We start from the raw sequence: 17,032 nt of genomic DNA, 5'->3' as shown, positions 1-17,032 counted from the left end.
GTCTGGTGTGAATCGCTCTCTTAAGGTCATGCCACAGCATTTGAATTGGGTTGAGGTCAGGACTCTCACCGAGCTTCAATTGATGGACAGATGGCCTTAGGTTTTCCTTCAAAATATCTTAATAAACTTGGGAATTAATTTTTCCGTTGATGATAGCAATCTGTCCTGGCCCTGAGGCAGCAAAGCAGCCCCAAACCATGATTCCCCCTCCACCATACTTCACACTTGGGGTGAGGTTTTGTTGTTGGTGTGCTGTGCCTTTTTTTCTCCACATAGTGTTGTGTGTTCCTTCCAAAATCTCAACTTTGGTTTCCTTTGTCCACAGAATATTTTGTCAGTAGAGGTGTGGAACATACAGTTGCTCTTTTGCAAACTTCAAATGTGCAGCAATGTTTTTTTGTGGACAGCAGTGGCTTCTTCCTGAGTGTCCTCCCATGAACTCCATTCTTGTTTAGTGATTACGTATCATAGATTCATCAACAGATTTTAGCATGTGCCAGAGATTTCTATAAGTCTTTAGCTAACACTCTATGATTCTTCTTCACCTCATTAAGCATTCTGCACCATTCTCTTGCAGTCATCTTTACAGGACGGCCACTCCTATAGAGAGTAGCAACAGTGCTGTACTTTCTCCAATTATAGACAATTTGTCTTACTGTGGACTGATGAACATCAAGGCTTTTAGAGATACTTTTGTAACCATTTCCAGCTTTATGCAAGTCAACAATTCTTAATCGTAGGTCTTCTGAGAGCTCTTTTGTGCAAGGCATGGTTCACATCAAGCATTGCTTCTTGAGAATAGAAAAACTGGTGTGGGTTTTTTATAGGGTAAGGCAGCTTTAACCAACACCTCCAATTTCGCCTCATTGATTGGACTCCAGGTTGGTTAACTCCTGACTCCAATTAGCTCTTGGAGAAGTCATTAGCGTAGGGGTTCACATACTTTGTCCACCCTGCACTGTGAATGTTTACATGGTGTGTTCAATAAAAATATGAGAACATACGTTATAATTGTTTGTGTGGTATTAGTTTAAGCAGACTGTGTTTATCTATTGTTGTGACTTTTGGCTTTCTGATATGGATTGTTGTACCAACTGTCCAGTGTTGCAGAGATGCAGGTCTTGACAGGTGACTGTACAGTATATGCCCAGTAAAGTCCATAAATTAGATGTGAATGCAGACAAAACTCCCCAGGGTGCACTGTGACAGCAACTTAGCTGTGAGCCTCCTGAATAGTACAAAAAAACAGATCCTGCTTCACAAAATATGATCTTCTACAACAAAATGGAGTCAGTGAACCAACACCACCTGATGATGGCGTTTTCCCATGCAAACTTATGTCAGTTTTTGGACTTTGTGAATTGCTAAGCGACCCCATCAGGTTCCTAATAAAGATTGAACCTGTTACTTAAAATTGGAAAAAATGCATATTCCACATTCTGTATATAGCCTGGGACAATGGATGGTGAATAGGTCACTCTCTCTGCACATGTTACATCTGCCCCACCTGCAGTGCACATGGTTTTGTCCATTAGAGATAGAATTTGCTTTTGTAAGTGAACCAGAATCAGGCCCAAAGGTGTGTATCCTATTAGCCCCAATAATTTTTATGATGAAAAAAATGGGCTGATATCGTGATTTTAGCCCAATGGTAAGTATTAGGCTATTATATTACAGTCCATTACCTTTGTCCAAAAAAGCCACGATCACCCAAAAACACATAGGATCAAGGATAAGTTCCCGTACCAATGTGTTATTGTAGGGCTAAAGGGCTGCTTATTGGAGATTATGCTTCATGTGCAATACCCCATAAGTGCCAGCATCAGGGATCAGGATGCCGGCATCAGGGCTAATAGTATAACCCCCAGTGAATGAACTAGCGGTGGTTAATTACCACTGCTACTAGTATTTCCCCCTATGTAGGATGCTAATCCACCTCGGTTAACCCAGAGCCAACCTCTAACAAGGGAGGCAGGTGCCCTGGTGGAGTAGAGCTCCAGGTGCATCCATAGCACAGTGGTCAAGCAGAGGTCGTGGAACATATTTTTCCTGCCACACCCCTCCCCTCTCCGCATTAGGTCATTAGGAAGAGTCAGGGTCAGTGCTAGGGTTTTAAACAACATTTCCCACACTTTATAAATGAACAGTGGTCTCTCAATAAAGGGGCGTGGTCACACAATAGTACCCATAATTCACATTAGCACACAATACTGTAGATCAATCTTATTTAGGTTATACCACATGTATTGCCTCTGATTCATAATGCACCACATAGTAGTTCCCCTTATTCACATTACGTCAATCAGACTTATATACATAATTTCCACAGTAGCCCACCTTTACAGTACAAAATGTCCACAGTAGTAGTACCCTTTACACACATAATGCCCAGCTTAGTGCCCCTTATACACATCTCTGCCTCTATAATTCCAGCAGCTGAGAACTGAGAAGGGGACAAATGCCGACTGACAGATACATGTTTGAGTTTCAGAAAGGGCAGGCCGCAAGGTGGAGGAGAACAATGCAGCCACCAGGACTTGAGGAGGGGAAGGTGGCTCTCAGCTCAATCAGCCATTGACGTGGGTGGTAGGGCATGCACTAGAGTGCGCTATTGATCCGCTGCCTCCCCCCCTCCCTCATTGTCTTAAAGCAAACCTCAGCTAAGTGTGCCTAGCTATGGGTCAGTGTGCAAAGTGCCTATACCCAGTTGAGTCGGGTGTGGTATAGGGTACCGACAGTCGGGATCCCGACAGTCATTAGCCCGACGTCGGGATCCCGACTGCTCGGACTCAGACAGCATGGTGAGCGCAACAAAGCCCCTTGCGGGATCGCTGCGCTCGCCACGCTGTGGGCACGCTGCGCTCGCCGCGCTGCGGGCATGGTGACTCACTACACTCGCCGCCTATTCTATTCTCCCTCTATGGGGGTCGTGGACCCCCACGAGGGAGAATAGCCGGTGGCCGTCAGGGATCCCGACGTCGGGTAAATGACTGTCGAGATCCAGACTGTCGGGACCGCATCCGGCACCCGTTGAGTCCTATGAGGCAGTGCCTCAGCAAAAACAAATTGACAGGCCCCTAGTCCCTTCAGGGCCCCTTGTCTTCACCCGAGCCATCCTTACGGATAAAACAAACCTGGTTGTGCCCACTTTAGAGCACAGTGTCAACATGCCTTTAGTTTTGATGCTTGTATAGTCATGAAGGGGTCTGGGTACTATTCTTTAGAGAGATAAAGTGGACGGAGATAAACTACCAGCCAATCAGGTCTGAACTGCCATGATAAAAGCTGTCTATGACAAGATTTGGTTGGTTGGTACTTAATCTCTCTCCAAGGCTTAGTACACACACCCCCAAATCACTGCCACGTTCTCCCTTTTCCTAAATGTCCTGAAACGTCTCTGCACAGCTGATGTTCTCTATTGGTATTATGTGGGTGCCGGATGACTCACCAACAGTCTGGATTCCGACGGTCATTTGTCCGACATCGAAATCCTGACTATTACAAGTCGGATTCCTGACAGTCAGAATTCCGATGTCGGATTGCCAACAGTCAGGATTGCCAAAAGTACCTGTGGCAAAGAAGGGAAAGATAATTCCAAATGAAAGGGGACATGATAAAGTATCTAGATATGGGTGCGGAGTACAACAGAGAACAGACACACCTCCTCTATCAATCCTGTATTATAATACTTGTATTGTTATAAGCACTGGTTTTTATTTAAACCCCTTAAAAAAATATTTCTCATTCTATTGGCATGTTTTTTCATTCAACATGTGATGTTATCTTTAATAGAAACAGAACATGTTGTTTTAATGATTTATTCAGTGATATGTTATGAAGCCTCTGTCTGCCAAATGTTTTACTGATGATACATATTCAGTATTTCGCTAGACCGTAGCGTCAGTACTAGTGATGAATATCGCACAGCTCACAAAACAGCTTCTGTTAAATAGTGCACAACTAACTGCATCGTGTGGGACAGCAGCTTATATTTAAATTAAGTATACTGTACATCAATGATTTGTTTGTTGGAAATAAAAAAAAAAGTAAATCAAATAGGAACTTTTAATATTTAATTGCAGAATAAAATAATCTGTTTATATTTATCCTAAACAAACTAGAAATTTTGCTGAGTCTATCTGCTGACTGTTATGTATAGAATGCCATTACCAGTAGAGATTGGGATATAATGTAAATTATTGTATGTGTCCGACTCCTAAGCTGCGATGGAGAGTTTGCATTCTACAGGTTTATACACAGAAAAGCCAACACCCTATTTCCCGAGGCTACATTGTGTGGTTTCAATGCCCACCTAGTGGTTAAAACTGGGAATAACGCTGTAACAATAGGTCATTGAGATGCTCAAATTGGAATATTCCCTGGCACAGTAATAAGGGGTAAATTATACCTTAAAATTAAAAGAGCCCATAGCAACCAATCAGATTCTGTCCATCATTTCTTTATTGCATCCTAGATAATGATAGATGGAATCTCACCTCTCTTCATTTTTAGAAGCTTTAGAAAATTTACAGCAAAGGGCCCAGTTTTAGTATATTGATATACACTACATACCAACCAAGAGACTATCTCTAATCATTTGTAAAATAACATAAGGCTTCTTGTATATCTGATATGTAGTAAAAACCAAACCTGGTCAGATTTCATCCTGAGCATGATTAACAGCAATGCGTTTGCTACAGTACATCTTTTACTGATGTTCCTTTCCAGACATCGAAGACCAAATGCCATATGGTGCAGATTTTTATTAACGTTAGAAATCACACCAATCGCACATGCCCCATGTGTGGTTTTTTGCCTTTTTTAAAAATCACCCCAGTGTGTTCAATGTGTTTGTGTAACTGAGAAGGATAATACAGGATGGCAAGGAAGACAGCAGCAGTATATTCTCTCCCTCGATACAAGGACTTCGTCTTCCGGCTTTATGACCCCGGAGACCTGCACATTCCTATGATGATGCTTAGAATATGATAAAGGTGCCTATGCACAGAGCGTTACTCCCATGCGATGCCCGCTCCTGCGCACATCACATCGCACAGCACAAAATGTATGTGCGGCACGTACTAGATTACATTTCATACAAAAAACACCCTGCTGTAGCACATCACATGCTTTTTGCACTAGGGGCCTGATTCTATTCCCATCGGTCCCCTGCGTGCTTGCACTGGGGGACCGATGGTAAGTCTCATGCGCATGTGTATATTCTCATATGCCCATGTGCAGAGCTTCTTTGTGGGCACCTTTGCAGACCTGCACTGTCGATACAGCGATTGCACAGGGGGGAGCGGATGGGGGTAGCGTTCCAACATGGGAAAGCCCAGAGTTTCCTGGGTGTCCCCATGCAAACGCTGGGCGTTCCCATGTAAATGTGGCCATGACGCTGTGTGCCGGGGGCGGCCGGCTGAGGTCTCATGACGTCAGCCAGCCGCCCGCCCTGTCTTTATACCAGAGCTCGCAAATATAAGTGATTCGCCACTGACTTATATTTGCGAGCCCAGGGGAGGGGACGTGTTTTTATAACAGTGAGGGAATACGGCGGAGGAGCGTGTTTTCGGCAGGGCGGGAGCTCTGGGACTCGGTAAGCTGCAGCCTTCATAGCTTATCGAGGCAGCCACAATCAGGCCCATGATGCAATGTGATCTGGTACAAAAATGACAGAGCACATCGCTCCGTGTATGGGTACCTTAAGTAGCCCATAGGCTACTCCTAGGCAATGCCAGCTACAGACTGCCTACCTGGTTTAAGGTTTCTGGAACTTGGTACATTAGAGAGATGCTGCCAAATCTCCAAAAATTGGTTTGACGAGTTTTGGCCACGGTTTCACTTTAGTACATTTAGGGCCAATTGTATCAAGCTTCAAAAGGTGAAAAAGTGGCGAGAGATAAACATACAACCCATCAGCTCCTAACTGCCATAGCACAGACTGGGTTTGAATAATGACAGGTAGGAGCTTATTGGCTGGTTGTTTATTAGTCTCCACTTTTTGACGCTTGATACATCTGGCCCTTAGCCTCTTCCTGTAAAATGCCACAATGCAGATGAATTAGGTTATAGCACATAATTACTCCCTTATGCTGAATGTTGCAGATAAGTCGTGCAAAATACTCCTTGTACAGTGTATATTTTTGTTTATATTAGAAAGCTTGGGTACTTTTTGCTGCATGTACTAGAAATTATGTTGCCGTCAACATTCTCTGTGTAACTGATCTTATTTTATATAAGTTTTGTTATAATGATAATAAATGACAGAAATGCTATTAAACCCGCTCCTCACTCTTTTCATATCCATATGGAAGACACATATGTACAGTACATGTAACTGTGCTGTGCAAGATGTATTAATGCTAGTAGCTTGCCAAGGCAGGACAGTTGCGGTGTGCAATACCCTGCCTGTCCTCTTCCTCTTAGTGACCGTTCCCAGGGAGATTTATTGTTGTGACAACCTGCATGCAGAGCAATGTGTCCCAGCAGGGATAGTGTGCAAGGAAAAATGAAAGTAAATAGGAAGTCAGGTTAAATGTGGTATTTCTGGGGGAAATGAAGTGTTGCTAAGAGGAGAGGCCACATAGGTGTTAGAGGGAGGGGAAACAGGTAGATCAAACCAGGTAAGAAGAGAAATCTGAGGAAGAATAATTACGCAAGAAGGAGAAGAGAGGGTGTGTATATAGCTAGTGTCGCTGTGCTCCTAAGTCTGCCCTCAAGCCTGCTGGCTGCACCTCTTATCATACTGGCTGCATTACAAAAGGTAAGTGGGATAATAGACATAAAGCTGTGGTTGCTATTTGGTAAAGGGAGGAGGGTGTGTGTTTGGGTGCAGAAACATTTATCTCTCTAGGATACTGGGCTGGGTGCTGTTATTATATCTCCTTAGTGTAGGTCTTGGGAGCACAGCTATGCTATGGTCATTAGTAGTATTGATCATACAACCCCCTGCATTCTCTGACTAGTGTAGGTTCTGAGTTCTAAGCTAGCGTTCTACTAGTGGTATACTGTAGTGTTTACAGCCGGACACACACAACTAGACATGCAGCCTTCTCTTGCTAGTATAGGATATGGCATGGAGCACACACCTCTTGCAATATGCATTTAGAAAAGCTATTTAAGTATATTGGGACTGGCTTATGTCAGCATATTACATAAGTCCAGAGGACAAACAATTTTTCAGAAATGGATAGTTTTTATAGACCATATTCATCCTCTGTAAGTAATTTAATCATTAGTGTTTTTAATGTTTATTTTGACTGTACTGTACGTTATAGGGTATGTTTTCAGCAATAATCTTAGGAGGTATCTCTGCTGTTTATTTTTAGCTGCAAAAAGATGGGCCTTTATTGCCCCCCTACAATGCTCTGGCGGATATCCTGCCTGACCCATGGATCCAACAGACACCAAAAGTGCAAAAGGCCACACATACAGTGGGGATTCCGAAACAACCCAACACCAACCTCTCTACAAACTACGTGAGGTAAGCTGTCAGCTGTAGGACCCCAGTGTGGTGACCTTCCGTGAGCACCAGAGCTGATCCCTGATCTCTCTTTGTAGTAATAATGGGGAGCCTCCTGAAGATCCTGTGATGGAGCATCAGGAACAGGTACGTACAGACCAAATAAATAATATTTACTTCTGTAAAATGATGATATTTTCAGATCCTTACAATAAAAAAAAGCAAAGTATTATTAAGATGTGGTAGTACGCCATAGCTATCTAATGTAGAGTACTTGATATCGTGCGTGTACTAAAATATATGCCATATTCATTTAGAAAGCAAATAATGGATAATACTTGTGTGCATACATATGGATTTTATTAACCATGTCTTTAACAAAACTCAAGGCTGCCAATTGTAGTGAAATCACATGTCTACAAATACAATAGAATGCTCAGAATGGCACAGTGGTTAGCACTGTAGTGGCAACGTGCTGGGTTTGGTTCGGTTCTGACTGTGTGGAGTGTGTGAGTTCTCCCTGTGTCTGCACGGATATCTGCTGGGCACTGAAAAACCACATTGGCTAAATGCCTAATTGCTTTGCATATTATGCAGCCCCTAATTGCTGCTGTAGGTCCCATAGCAACATATTTGGATGAAACGCCAACATTCTACGCTAATCAATATTATCAAAGCCAGTCTGCAATACATGGCACATGTATCTACTAATATTGTACAAGTGTAAACGATGCATTAAGATGTTAAAAACTTTCCACATATAGAATTTATCACAGGAAAAAGGGGAATGATAAGTATATCTTGTAATGGCGGTGTCCCAAGCAATGCTAATGTTTTGAATGATTTGTACAAGGATGAAAATGATTGTAATAATGTGTAGTGGTGGGCAGTGGCATCATTAGGGTGGGTAGCACCCAATATGCTATGCTAACGGGGGTGAAATTTACTAAGATTCTTGTTTGGTTGAGAAGGAATACACTGGGCATCTCTGTGTTACTTGTACATTTTTGTCAATCAAATCCACAGATTTACTAAGATCAGTATATCGCTTTGTGTTTATCGATGGTCTATGCAGTCGTGTTTTGTTGTGTGCCAGTTCAATTGTATTGGAACAAATTCAATAGACCTGCCTGTGAAGCTGCGTGTTCTGCAGAAGCCTGCACATGCCAATGTGATGTGTGCAGGAATCTATATAAATTAAAAGGAGTGCTTGTGAGTTTCAATTTGAAACTCACATGCACTCATATTTATTATATAGGTTAAAATGCTTTACACAATAACAATGTTTACAGTTCTCCTTTGGGTAGTTGTGTTGGTGGGGGAGCAATCTGCAAGGTGGCATTAGGTATCATGCAATGTTGACAGCATTAGCAACCTACACTTTCCCTACAATACCTCCAGTCCGTGAGCAGGGTCCGTGTGGCGCTATCACAAGTTCTTCTTTGCATCTCTGTCTCCCATGTGCCGCGTCTGGAATCGGTATATCTGTCAGACCAGACTTAGGTCTACAGTCATTAGGTCGACCCCGGAAGGTGGACTGGCCCCAAGGTCGACAGGGTTAAATGTCGACATTGGTCAAGGTCGACATGACTTTTTTCACAGTTTTTTTTACCCGAATGTCGACACAGTTGGAGTTGAACCGCAGCCCCTCGCATCGTTCGCGATGCTTCGGGCACGGTGCCTCGCTACGCTCAGCACACTATTTTATTCTCCCTCCACGCCCTAGTGGATGGTAGGGCATGAAATACCGCCTGTCGGCACATGTCGGCACAAAAAACTGTGAAAAACTCATATTGACCTAATGACTGTCAACCTAAACCCACGTTGACCTTGGCCCGTGTCGTCCTTAAGTCATGTCGACCTTGACCCACGTCGACCTTTAACCCTGTCGACCTTGGGGCCAGTCGACCTTCCGGGGTCGACCTAATTACTGTCAACCTAAGTGTGGTCTGACAGATGACCGTTTCCCCTACAATACCTCCTGTCCGAAAGCAGGGTCCGTGTGGCACTATCACAAGTTCTTCTTTGCATCTCAGTCTCCCATGTGCCGCGTCTGTGTTCTCCTGTCCATCTTGAAACAGGAAGTTCAGGTAGCACATTTCTGGATGTCGGATCGGGGCTTCTGGCTTCTTGCTGTAACCAACGCATTTCGAGTTGTCACTCTTTATCAAGGATACCTCTTCTACAGAAACAGCCTTGCAGGGATCTTGTAGTCTAGGACTACAAGGATCTCTGCAATGCTGCTAGTAGGTTCTGAGTATAAATCCAGACTTTAGCCCAGACTGTTAATTTCTCAGAAAGTGGGGATCCTCAAAAAAGGGGTTTCCCCTCCCAAGTATACCCAAAGCCTAGGCTGGAGCCCGTGTTTATTCTCGGTACCATTTGTGGGGGGGAGGTGCGGAGTCCACAATATTAAAAATAAAAACTATATTGGGGTTCATTTAGGTGTGGATACAAACCAGCCCATGTATGCATATGGGTCGATGTTTTCGCACTGCACATGCATATTTATTTATTTATTGGTTCTTATATAGCGCAGCAAATTCCTTTGCGCTTTACAATTGTAAACAGAGATAAAACAAACTGGGTAACAACAGACAGACTTGGAGGTAAGAGGGCCCTGCTGCAAGCTTACAATCTATAGGGACATAGGAGAGAAACACAAGGACAGGCCCCAGTAATAGCATAGCAGTCCACCAAGTTACAAGTCCAGAAGAAAAGCTATATAATACATAAGTGCCTCAGAGGAACTTAAATATGATAGGCTTGCCTGAAGAGGTGAGTTTTCAGGGAACGCTTGAAAGCGTTCAGGGAAAGTTTGGAGGCTAGTGGAAGAGGTGAGTTTTCAGGGAACGTTTGAAAGCGTTCAGGGAAAGTTTGGAGGCTAGTGGAAGAGGTGAGTTTTCAGGGAACGCTTGAAAGCTTGGAGGCTAGTGCATATGTAGAAAGTGAGCAGTTATGGAGCACTGTTCAAACAATGGAGGTTATTCAGAGCTAATTGCTGTAGTGCAAATTCATTTGGCGACTGATTATCAGAGGGCTACGCATAAGTATGGATCATAGCGCACATGCGCGAAGCTAGACAGCGACAAAAAAACTTGACTGACAGGAAGCCAGCATTTGGGGGTGGTAACCTGTCATTTTCAGTGTCAGAACAAACCAGGCGTGTCTAGGCATTTCATGGAGATGACACCAGCTCTGACCTCAAACAGCCTGTTTCTATCACTTACTGTATGGAGTCAGGGTTGTGCACTGACTGCGAAGACTGGAAAAATACTTTGATGTTCAGTGAGTTGCATATGGATTAGGGGTTGTATGATGATATTTTTGCAAGCTGTTTGGTGGGTTTTCTGGGTGGCGACTATCCGATAGCAGGCAGACAGCAGTGATCAGGTCTGAATATTCCCCGTTGTTCATAGACTAGTAAAAATCATTGTATTGCCAATAGGCTGGGTGCTAACTCGCAATCCATTTTTGTAAAATTGAGATTAGATTTTTATTTTAATGAACAAAAAAAAAACACTATGGGGTATATGTAATAGGTTCTGTGTTTGTTGGCAATACAGGATGTCAGACGATAAAATCTGTATTTTTAAAGTGACAATCATTTACAAGGCAAAAGGCCAGCTTGCCTTTTAATTGATCGCTGTTTTAAAATGACGTCTACTATCGACCGACATCCTACACTTCCGGAAAAATCGGACCCTATGTCCCAAAATCTGTTATTTTTAGGTCAAAAACAAAGCTGCATGTACTGTAGTTTATATATAGAGTATATATGGAAATTACATTTTTGATTTGTGGAGGCACATGGAATTTTATACTGTAATAAGTAAAGCCGATCCCAGGCTGGAAATATCTGACAATCTAATAGATTTTTATATGATTTTATGTGGTGGACCAGATAGTGTATGCTGCATTAGGTGATCTACAGGGAAAATGTTATCCCCACTGCAAGAGGCATGTGAGCAAATATTGTAAATGTGAAATTATAATTACATTTAAACCCTTATCTCAGTCTTATGAGTCTTTTGTGTTTTCATTATTTTGTAGTTATTGACACATTTTGGACAATTTCGCTATTTATTTGTGAAATTTAATTTAAATTTTGTACAGTTTCAGGAGCACCACAACTATATAGCTACAGTATAACCAAAAGCACCACAACTATATAGCTACAGTATAACCAAAAATGTATTAAACAATTTCTCTTTATTTCTCCCAAAGGAGCTAGCAAACTACCGGCTTGCCATGCAGCGTATGGCGGATGACATAATTGCTCTACGGCGTCAGATGAGTGGACTGGAGGCAGAAAACAGCGCCCTCCGAAGTGAACGTAGTCTTCACCAGGATGTGGGCCGCAGCCTGCTTAGTGACACAGATATCGATGTCATGACCAAAGCTGAAATCGCTGACAGACTTGGTGAGGAAGGACAAACTCTGTCATCAAATAATAATCAGCATAATTAACCGTTGCATCGTAGCGCAGTTTCAGACTCATTCGCTCAAAGATGTACAAATGTTGCACATGAAATCAGTTCAGTCTTCTTAAACAATTTTTTTCACAGATTGTTTCATTTGTGTGATTTAGATGCACATTAGTGCAGAAACAAAAGCAGGGACCCGCGCATTGAGAAGGGCTGTTTGGCGTGGGCAATAGTGTATGAGAACACATTGGTTAATGTAAAAAGGGTCGACAGTCAATAGGTCAACATCAAAAGGCCCAACATGCACAAGGTTGACAAAGACAAAAGGTGGACTCACTCAAAGGATAGGCATGGAAATGGTCAACACATGAAAGGTCGATATGGGGTTTTCATGTTTTTTGGTGTCAATTTGTATATTTCATCATATGGACTCCAAATTAGTGTACCTCGTCCTCTTGCATGGCTCAATGTTGCCATTCTTTGGGCAAGGTGCCTCGCTCCAATTTACCATTCCCAATTGAAGTCCACGTTGATGGCAATATACGATGGTAAAATACGATGGTGAAAAACAAAAAAATTCCCAAAAACGTATGTCGACCGTTTCATGTGTAGACCTATTTACGGTTGACCTACTGACCCGATACAGAACACATCTGTAGGTCTGACTGCGTGAACTTCTATGTGAAAGAATCCAGCGTTGGTTCTCATGATGATATTTTCTACTGGCTACATTTGGACTGATGCACTGCTCTGTAGCACACATCAATCTCAAGTGATATATGTAAATATTTATTCTGTTTCCGGCCCTTCTAGTGACTGTGAAACAGAAGCTGGCAAGTGAAACATCTGAGGTCCGCAGTATGAGAGACCGGGTCCAGCAATTGCAGAACGAGTTAGTCAGGGTGAGTATGTGTGGCTATTATACACATAAATATGAAAGTACAGTATATACCTACAATGTGAAGTGGTTTGTGAAGAAAAACTACAGACAGTATACACAACATACATGTAAGTAGGGTAGCCAATCCCAGGATCGGCGGGATCCCGGGATTTGGCCCCCAAAACACTGGGATTTCAATCCCGGGATTTCGGGATTAGACTGCAAATGCGCAGTCTAATGCCGGGCAGCGTCTGAGCACATGCTCAGACGCTGCCCGGTTTTTCCCATACCCGGAAAGCACTGCGCAGCGTGACCTCTCAGCGTGACATCAGAAGTTACGCTGCGCAGGCAGGCAGAGATCACGCCGCCCGCCCACCTAGCCAGCCCAAAGCAAGGCAGCAAGCAACTCCGCAGTCCCGCTCCCCGCCCCCCCACAGCTCCCGGCAGTATGAAGCCACACTCCCGTCCGCCCACCTAGCCAGCAAGCAGCAACCCGGGTCCTGGCAGTATGAAGCTGCCCACCCACCCAGCAAACCGGCCGCAAAAGTAAGTAAATGCAGGCTGTTTTTTTTATTAGGGAAGCCAATCCCGGGATCCCGGGAATCACGGGATTGAGCATTTTTCAATCCCGAATCCCGGGATTGAAAAAAATTCCCGGGATTGGCTTCCCTACATGTAAGCAGTGGTTTGGGCCTTGCTGGTGATACCTTATTCTTTGATTATCCAGTACCTGAAATGTCCTAGATCTTACATTTCATATTTGTAAGCAAGGTGTTAAATAAATAATGGTCAAAGAAATGTTTCTATGAGTTGGTAGAACCGATGACTACCAAATTGCAGTGAATGCCCAGCACAAGTTGCATTAGTGTTATATATGGTCTCCCAAGTACCCATTAAGCTGCACAGCTCCGAAGCTCTGCAAGATAGAAGCGAGAGATGGGGACAGTTGCACTGTGCAAGTGTGAGTGTCCCATGAGTGTCCAACCTTTTACCAATCTAGAAGACCCACCACTTCCTTTGCATTTTTCTAAAAAACTATTTGAGTGCTATCCAATTTCCTGTGATGGTAACCGGCTCAACGTAGGCTATTGAATTGCCCTGATAAGCCAGCGTGTGATGCGAAATCCCCAAAAGCAGCCCTATATTCAACTAAATGCAGCCAAAAACAGACAGGTTTCACTGAACTCGTGTGTTTTTGGGACGAAATGTGTTTTTTATTTGGTGGTCAACTTGGATACCCTGATATAAAACATTGGTGAATATAAAGAGAAACTCACTTTTATTTCCTGTATTGGCTGGACAGGAACTATGTTAGGCTTTTTCTTTTTTTTTTAAACATGGGAAAGTCTCATTGCGACCTTGCCAGTGGCGTATGTGTAATGAGTGCAGTGTGCACGGTGCACACAGGCCCCTGAGTCACAGGGGAGGGTGAGGGGGCCACACCGCACACTATTTTTCAAATACTTACCACCCGGAGTCCATTGATGAGGGCAGGACTGCTGCCCAAATCGCAGAATAAAATTGTACGTTGGCTTTTTATCCAGCGACTTAACTTCTATGCAAACATTGTTTAAGTCAGTCGTCTCATTGTAAAGTTTCTTTATTGAAAGGAGTTCATCTATATCCCACTGTATAACGTAACTCATGTGTAATTTTCATTATGTTTATATCTCCTACATTTGTATTCAATGTTCATGCTTCAATAAAAAAATGCTTAAAAAAAAAAAATCCGTGAAACATTATAACAAATAGCAAAAACTGATGTTTTCTGTACCCAGGGTTTTATCTGGGGTAATTTTGGGTTTTCCCTTTTCTGTCTTACTGTATTATGGTTGTTTTGAGTGACTGTGGCTTTGTCTTACAATGTGCAGGGTACAGACGGAAATCATGTGCGCAAATGAAGGTGTATAGCGCTACTGCATTGTGCTTCATAATAAGTGTGGTTTCTAAATGACCCCCATTGTGCCTCAGTGCCAGACTATCAATGACTTCACTTTTTGTAGAGTCAGTAGTGACGCTGAAGCTTTATGTTATCAGCCATAAACAGCCCTGCAATAGCAAGCAACTGACATGGTTCCATTCTGCTCTGTAGTTTATGTGCAATCAAGCATTGTATTATCTTAGCCATTAACCAGCTAATACACTAAAATCAGTCAATAGGAATCTCATTATAAATAATGCATGCCTGCCCTTATAAGGGGATTGCACTCCTGTAATCAGAGTATTGATCCATCTGAGTAAGCTTCCTTATTCTTAGTATTATAGTGTGCTAATGTTGTAATGATTTTGCAGAGAAATGATCGTGAGAAGGAGCTGCTTCTGCTGCAGAGAGCCCACCAACAGCAGCAGGCTGTGCTCAGCCAATACCACCATAGACTGAGCCGGGCAAAAGCCCTACAGGAGACTGTGAGGAAGCAGGAGAAGGTGAGGTGCAGCCTCCTGAGGACTTAGATTGCATATAATGCTAAAGTACCGCAATGCAAGAGTATGTACTGCAGTTATAAATGCATCAGACATGAGTACCTTTAATAAAGTAGTCATGGCCATTGACTCGAAGAAAGCATCAGTGCCAAAGAAAGGTTGGCCTACACAGGATAGTTCTGCAGAACTACTTGCCATATCTCTTTGTGGGGCAGATTTATTAAGGCTGGTGAAGTGATAAAGTTGCTGGTACTTTATCACTGGCCAATCAGCTCCTAATTGTCAAGTCACATGCTGGGTTTTAAAAATGACAGTTATGAGCTGATTGGCTGGTGATAAAGTACCAGCCCCATTTATCACTTCACCGGGCTTAATACATTTGTGCCTCAAACTTAAGTTTCTGAGACTTTGCTCATCTAGTCACAGTGGTGGCACTGTGACCACACTATTTGGCCCACTTTATATGTAAATCATCTACAGTTTAGGCCAGCCCCTCGCCCTACTCGTACTAGGAAAGGCAACATTCCTTGGGCCACACAGCTTATTGTTTTTTTTCTTTTCATTTAATCATTAAATATAAGTCTCCTTGCACAGAGAAACGCTGGCCACAAAGTCAGCCTCTGTCTCCTGTAGACATAGACCACCTGCACCTTATACTACATATAACACAGGGTTTAACCTTATCTAGGTGATTCAGAAGATGGAGAAGCTGCTGGACAGTAAAGTCAAAGAAGAGAAGAGGAGCCGTGTAGAAGGAGGAGATAGAGGTAACACTGATGAGAGAGTGACATGTCACACTTTGATTTAAAGGGTTTATATAGGTCCATTGTGCTATCAAGCAATTGCTGTTTTTGTTAGTGAATGACCAGAAAAAGGCTTTAAATGGGCAGATGCAAGACCATTGTGACCTGGAAGAGGCTGCCAGTCATATTCTGCCTTATCCAATCGACAGACATACAGTTCTTTACTTGTGTCTGGCCTACATTATTCTTTCTTTCACAAACTTCTCAGGAATAGCTGTGTCAAAAATAATGACTTTCTTCTACTCGGAGGGGACAGTAATCCCCCTAATGCAGGTGTCATAGTTGCCAACTTTCCTTGATTGTCAGGGAGACTCCCTGAAATAGCTGCAATCTCTCTGACTCCCTAGAGCACAGGTTCACAATCTCGGTTCTTTGGACCACACACCATAGTTGCCTACCCTCCTGCATTCTGCAGGAGACTCCCTGAAATAGCAGCAATCTCCCTCTCTCCCTCATTAGTCTAGCAATCTCCCTCATTTCACCTAGCCCATATTATTCAGCTGTTGCATTTTTGGGAGAAAAAAGGAATGAGAGATACATTTAAATTGATTTGTCAGCGCCATTTCCCAGCATTTGTGATAAAACTTTTCACAATCTCTTCATATATGGAAATAGACACGCCCTTTGGGTGGAGCATGACACGCCCCAATGGGGTGCTGTGCAAAATTATCTGACCAACTATAAATTTCCCTGAAACTTTCAAAAGTAGGCAAGTATGCCCCACACAGTGCATGTTTTGTAGGTCTCCTCACAGAATCACAAGTAAAATAATTACCTCCACCTGTGGCTCTTTTAAAATGTGTCAATGAGTGACCAGGAAAACATGAACTGTCTGAGGACCGAGTTTGCGAACCCATGCCCTAGAGTCCTTGATTGCACATTGGCCCTTATTCTGGTTCACACGCAATGCTGTGATTTCGCAGCATTGCGTGTGGACCAAACGCCGCCCGCAGTGACCATAATTTCTCAAGCGCTCTCTGTGGTGTCTCTGATCTGCGAGTACCCTCTGCAGGAAGCGGGCAGGCAGCTGACATACACT

The 17,032-nt window shown here is 43.2% G+C and overlaps 1 protein-coding gene across 2 annotated transcripts in view; it reads left to right on the top strand.

Annotated features, from left to right (window-relative positions):
- Window positions 1-17,032, top strand: part of CCDC33 (coiled-coil domain containing 33) — a 41,026-nt gene that overhangs the window by 12,001 nt on the left and 11,993 nt on the right. For both annotated transcript variants that reach the window (XM_083183585.1, XM_083183584.1), the window contains exons 4-9: window positions 7,329-7,483; window positions 7,561-7,609; window positions 11,690-11,885; window positions 12,703-12,791; window positions 15,062-15,193; window positions 15,879-15,957. In XM_083183585.1, coding sequence (XP_083039711.1) covers window positions 7,329-7,483; window positions 7,561-7,609; window positions 11,690-11,885; window positions 12,703-12,791; window positions 15,062-15,193; window positions 15,879-15,957 — 700 coding nt within the window. The remainder of the gene's footprint in view (window positions 1-7,328; window positions 7,484-7,560; window positions 7,610-11,689; window positions 11,886-12,702; window positions 12,792-15,061; window positions 15,194-15,878; window positions 15,958-17,032) is intronic.

Source organism: Crinia signifera, chromosome 4, assembly GCF_055691185.1.
Source record: "Crinia signifera chromosome 4, ASM5569118v1, whole genome shotgun sequence".
Taxonomy (NCBI): domain Eukaryota; kingdom Metazoa; phylum Chordata; class Amphibia; order Anura; family Myobatrachidae; genus Crinia; species Crinia signifera.
The sequence above is the reverse complement of the archived record's forward strand: the minus strand, read 5'-3'. Positions and strand labels throughout refer to the sequence as shown.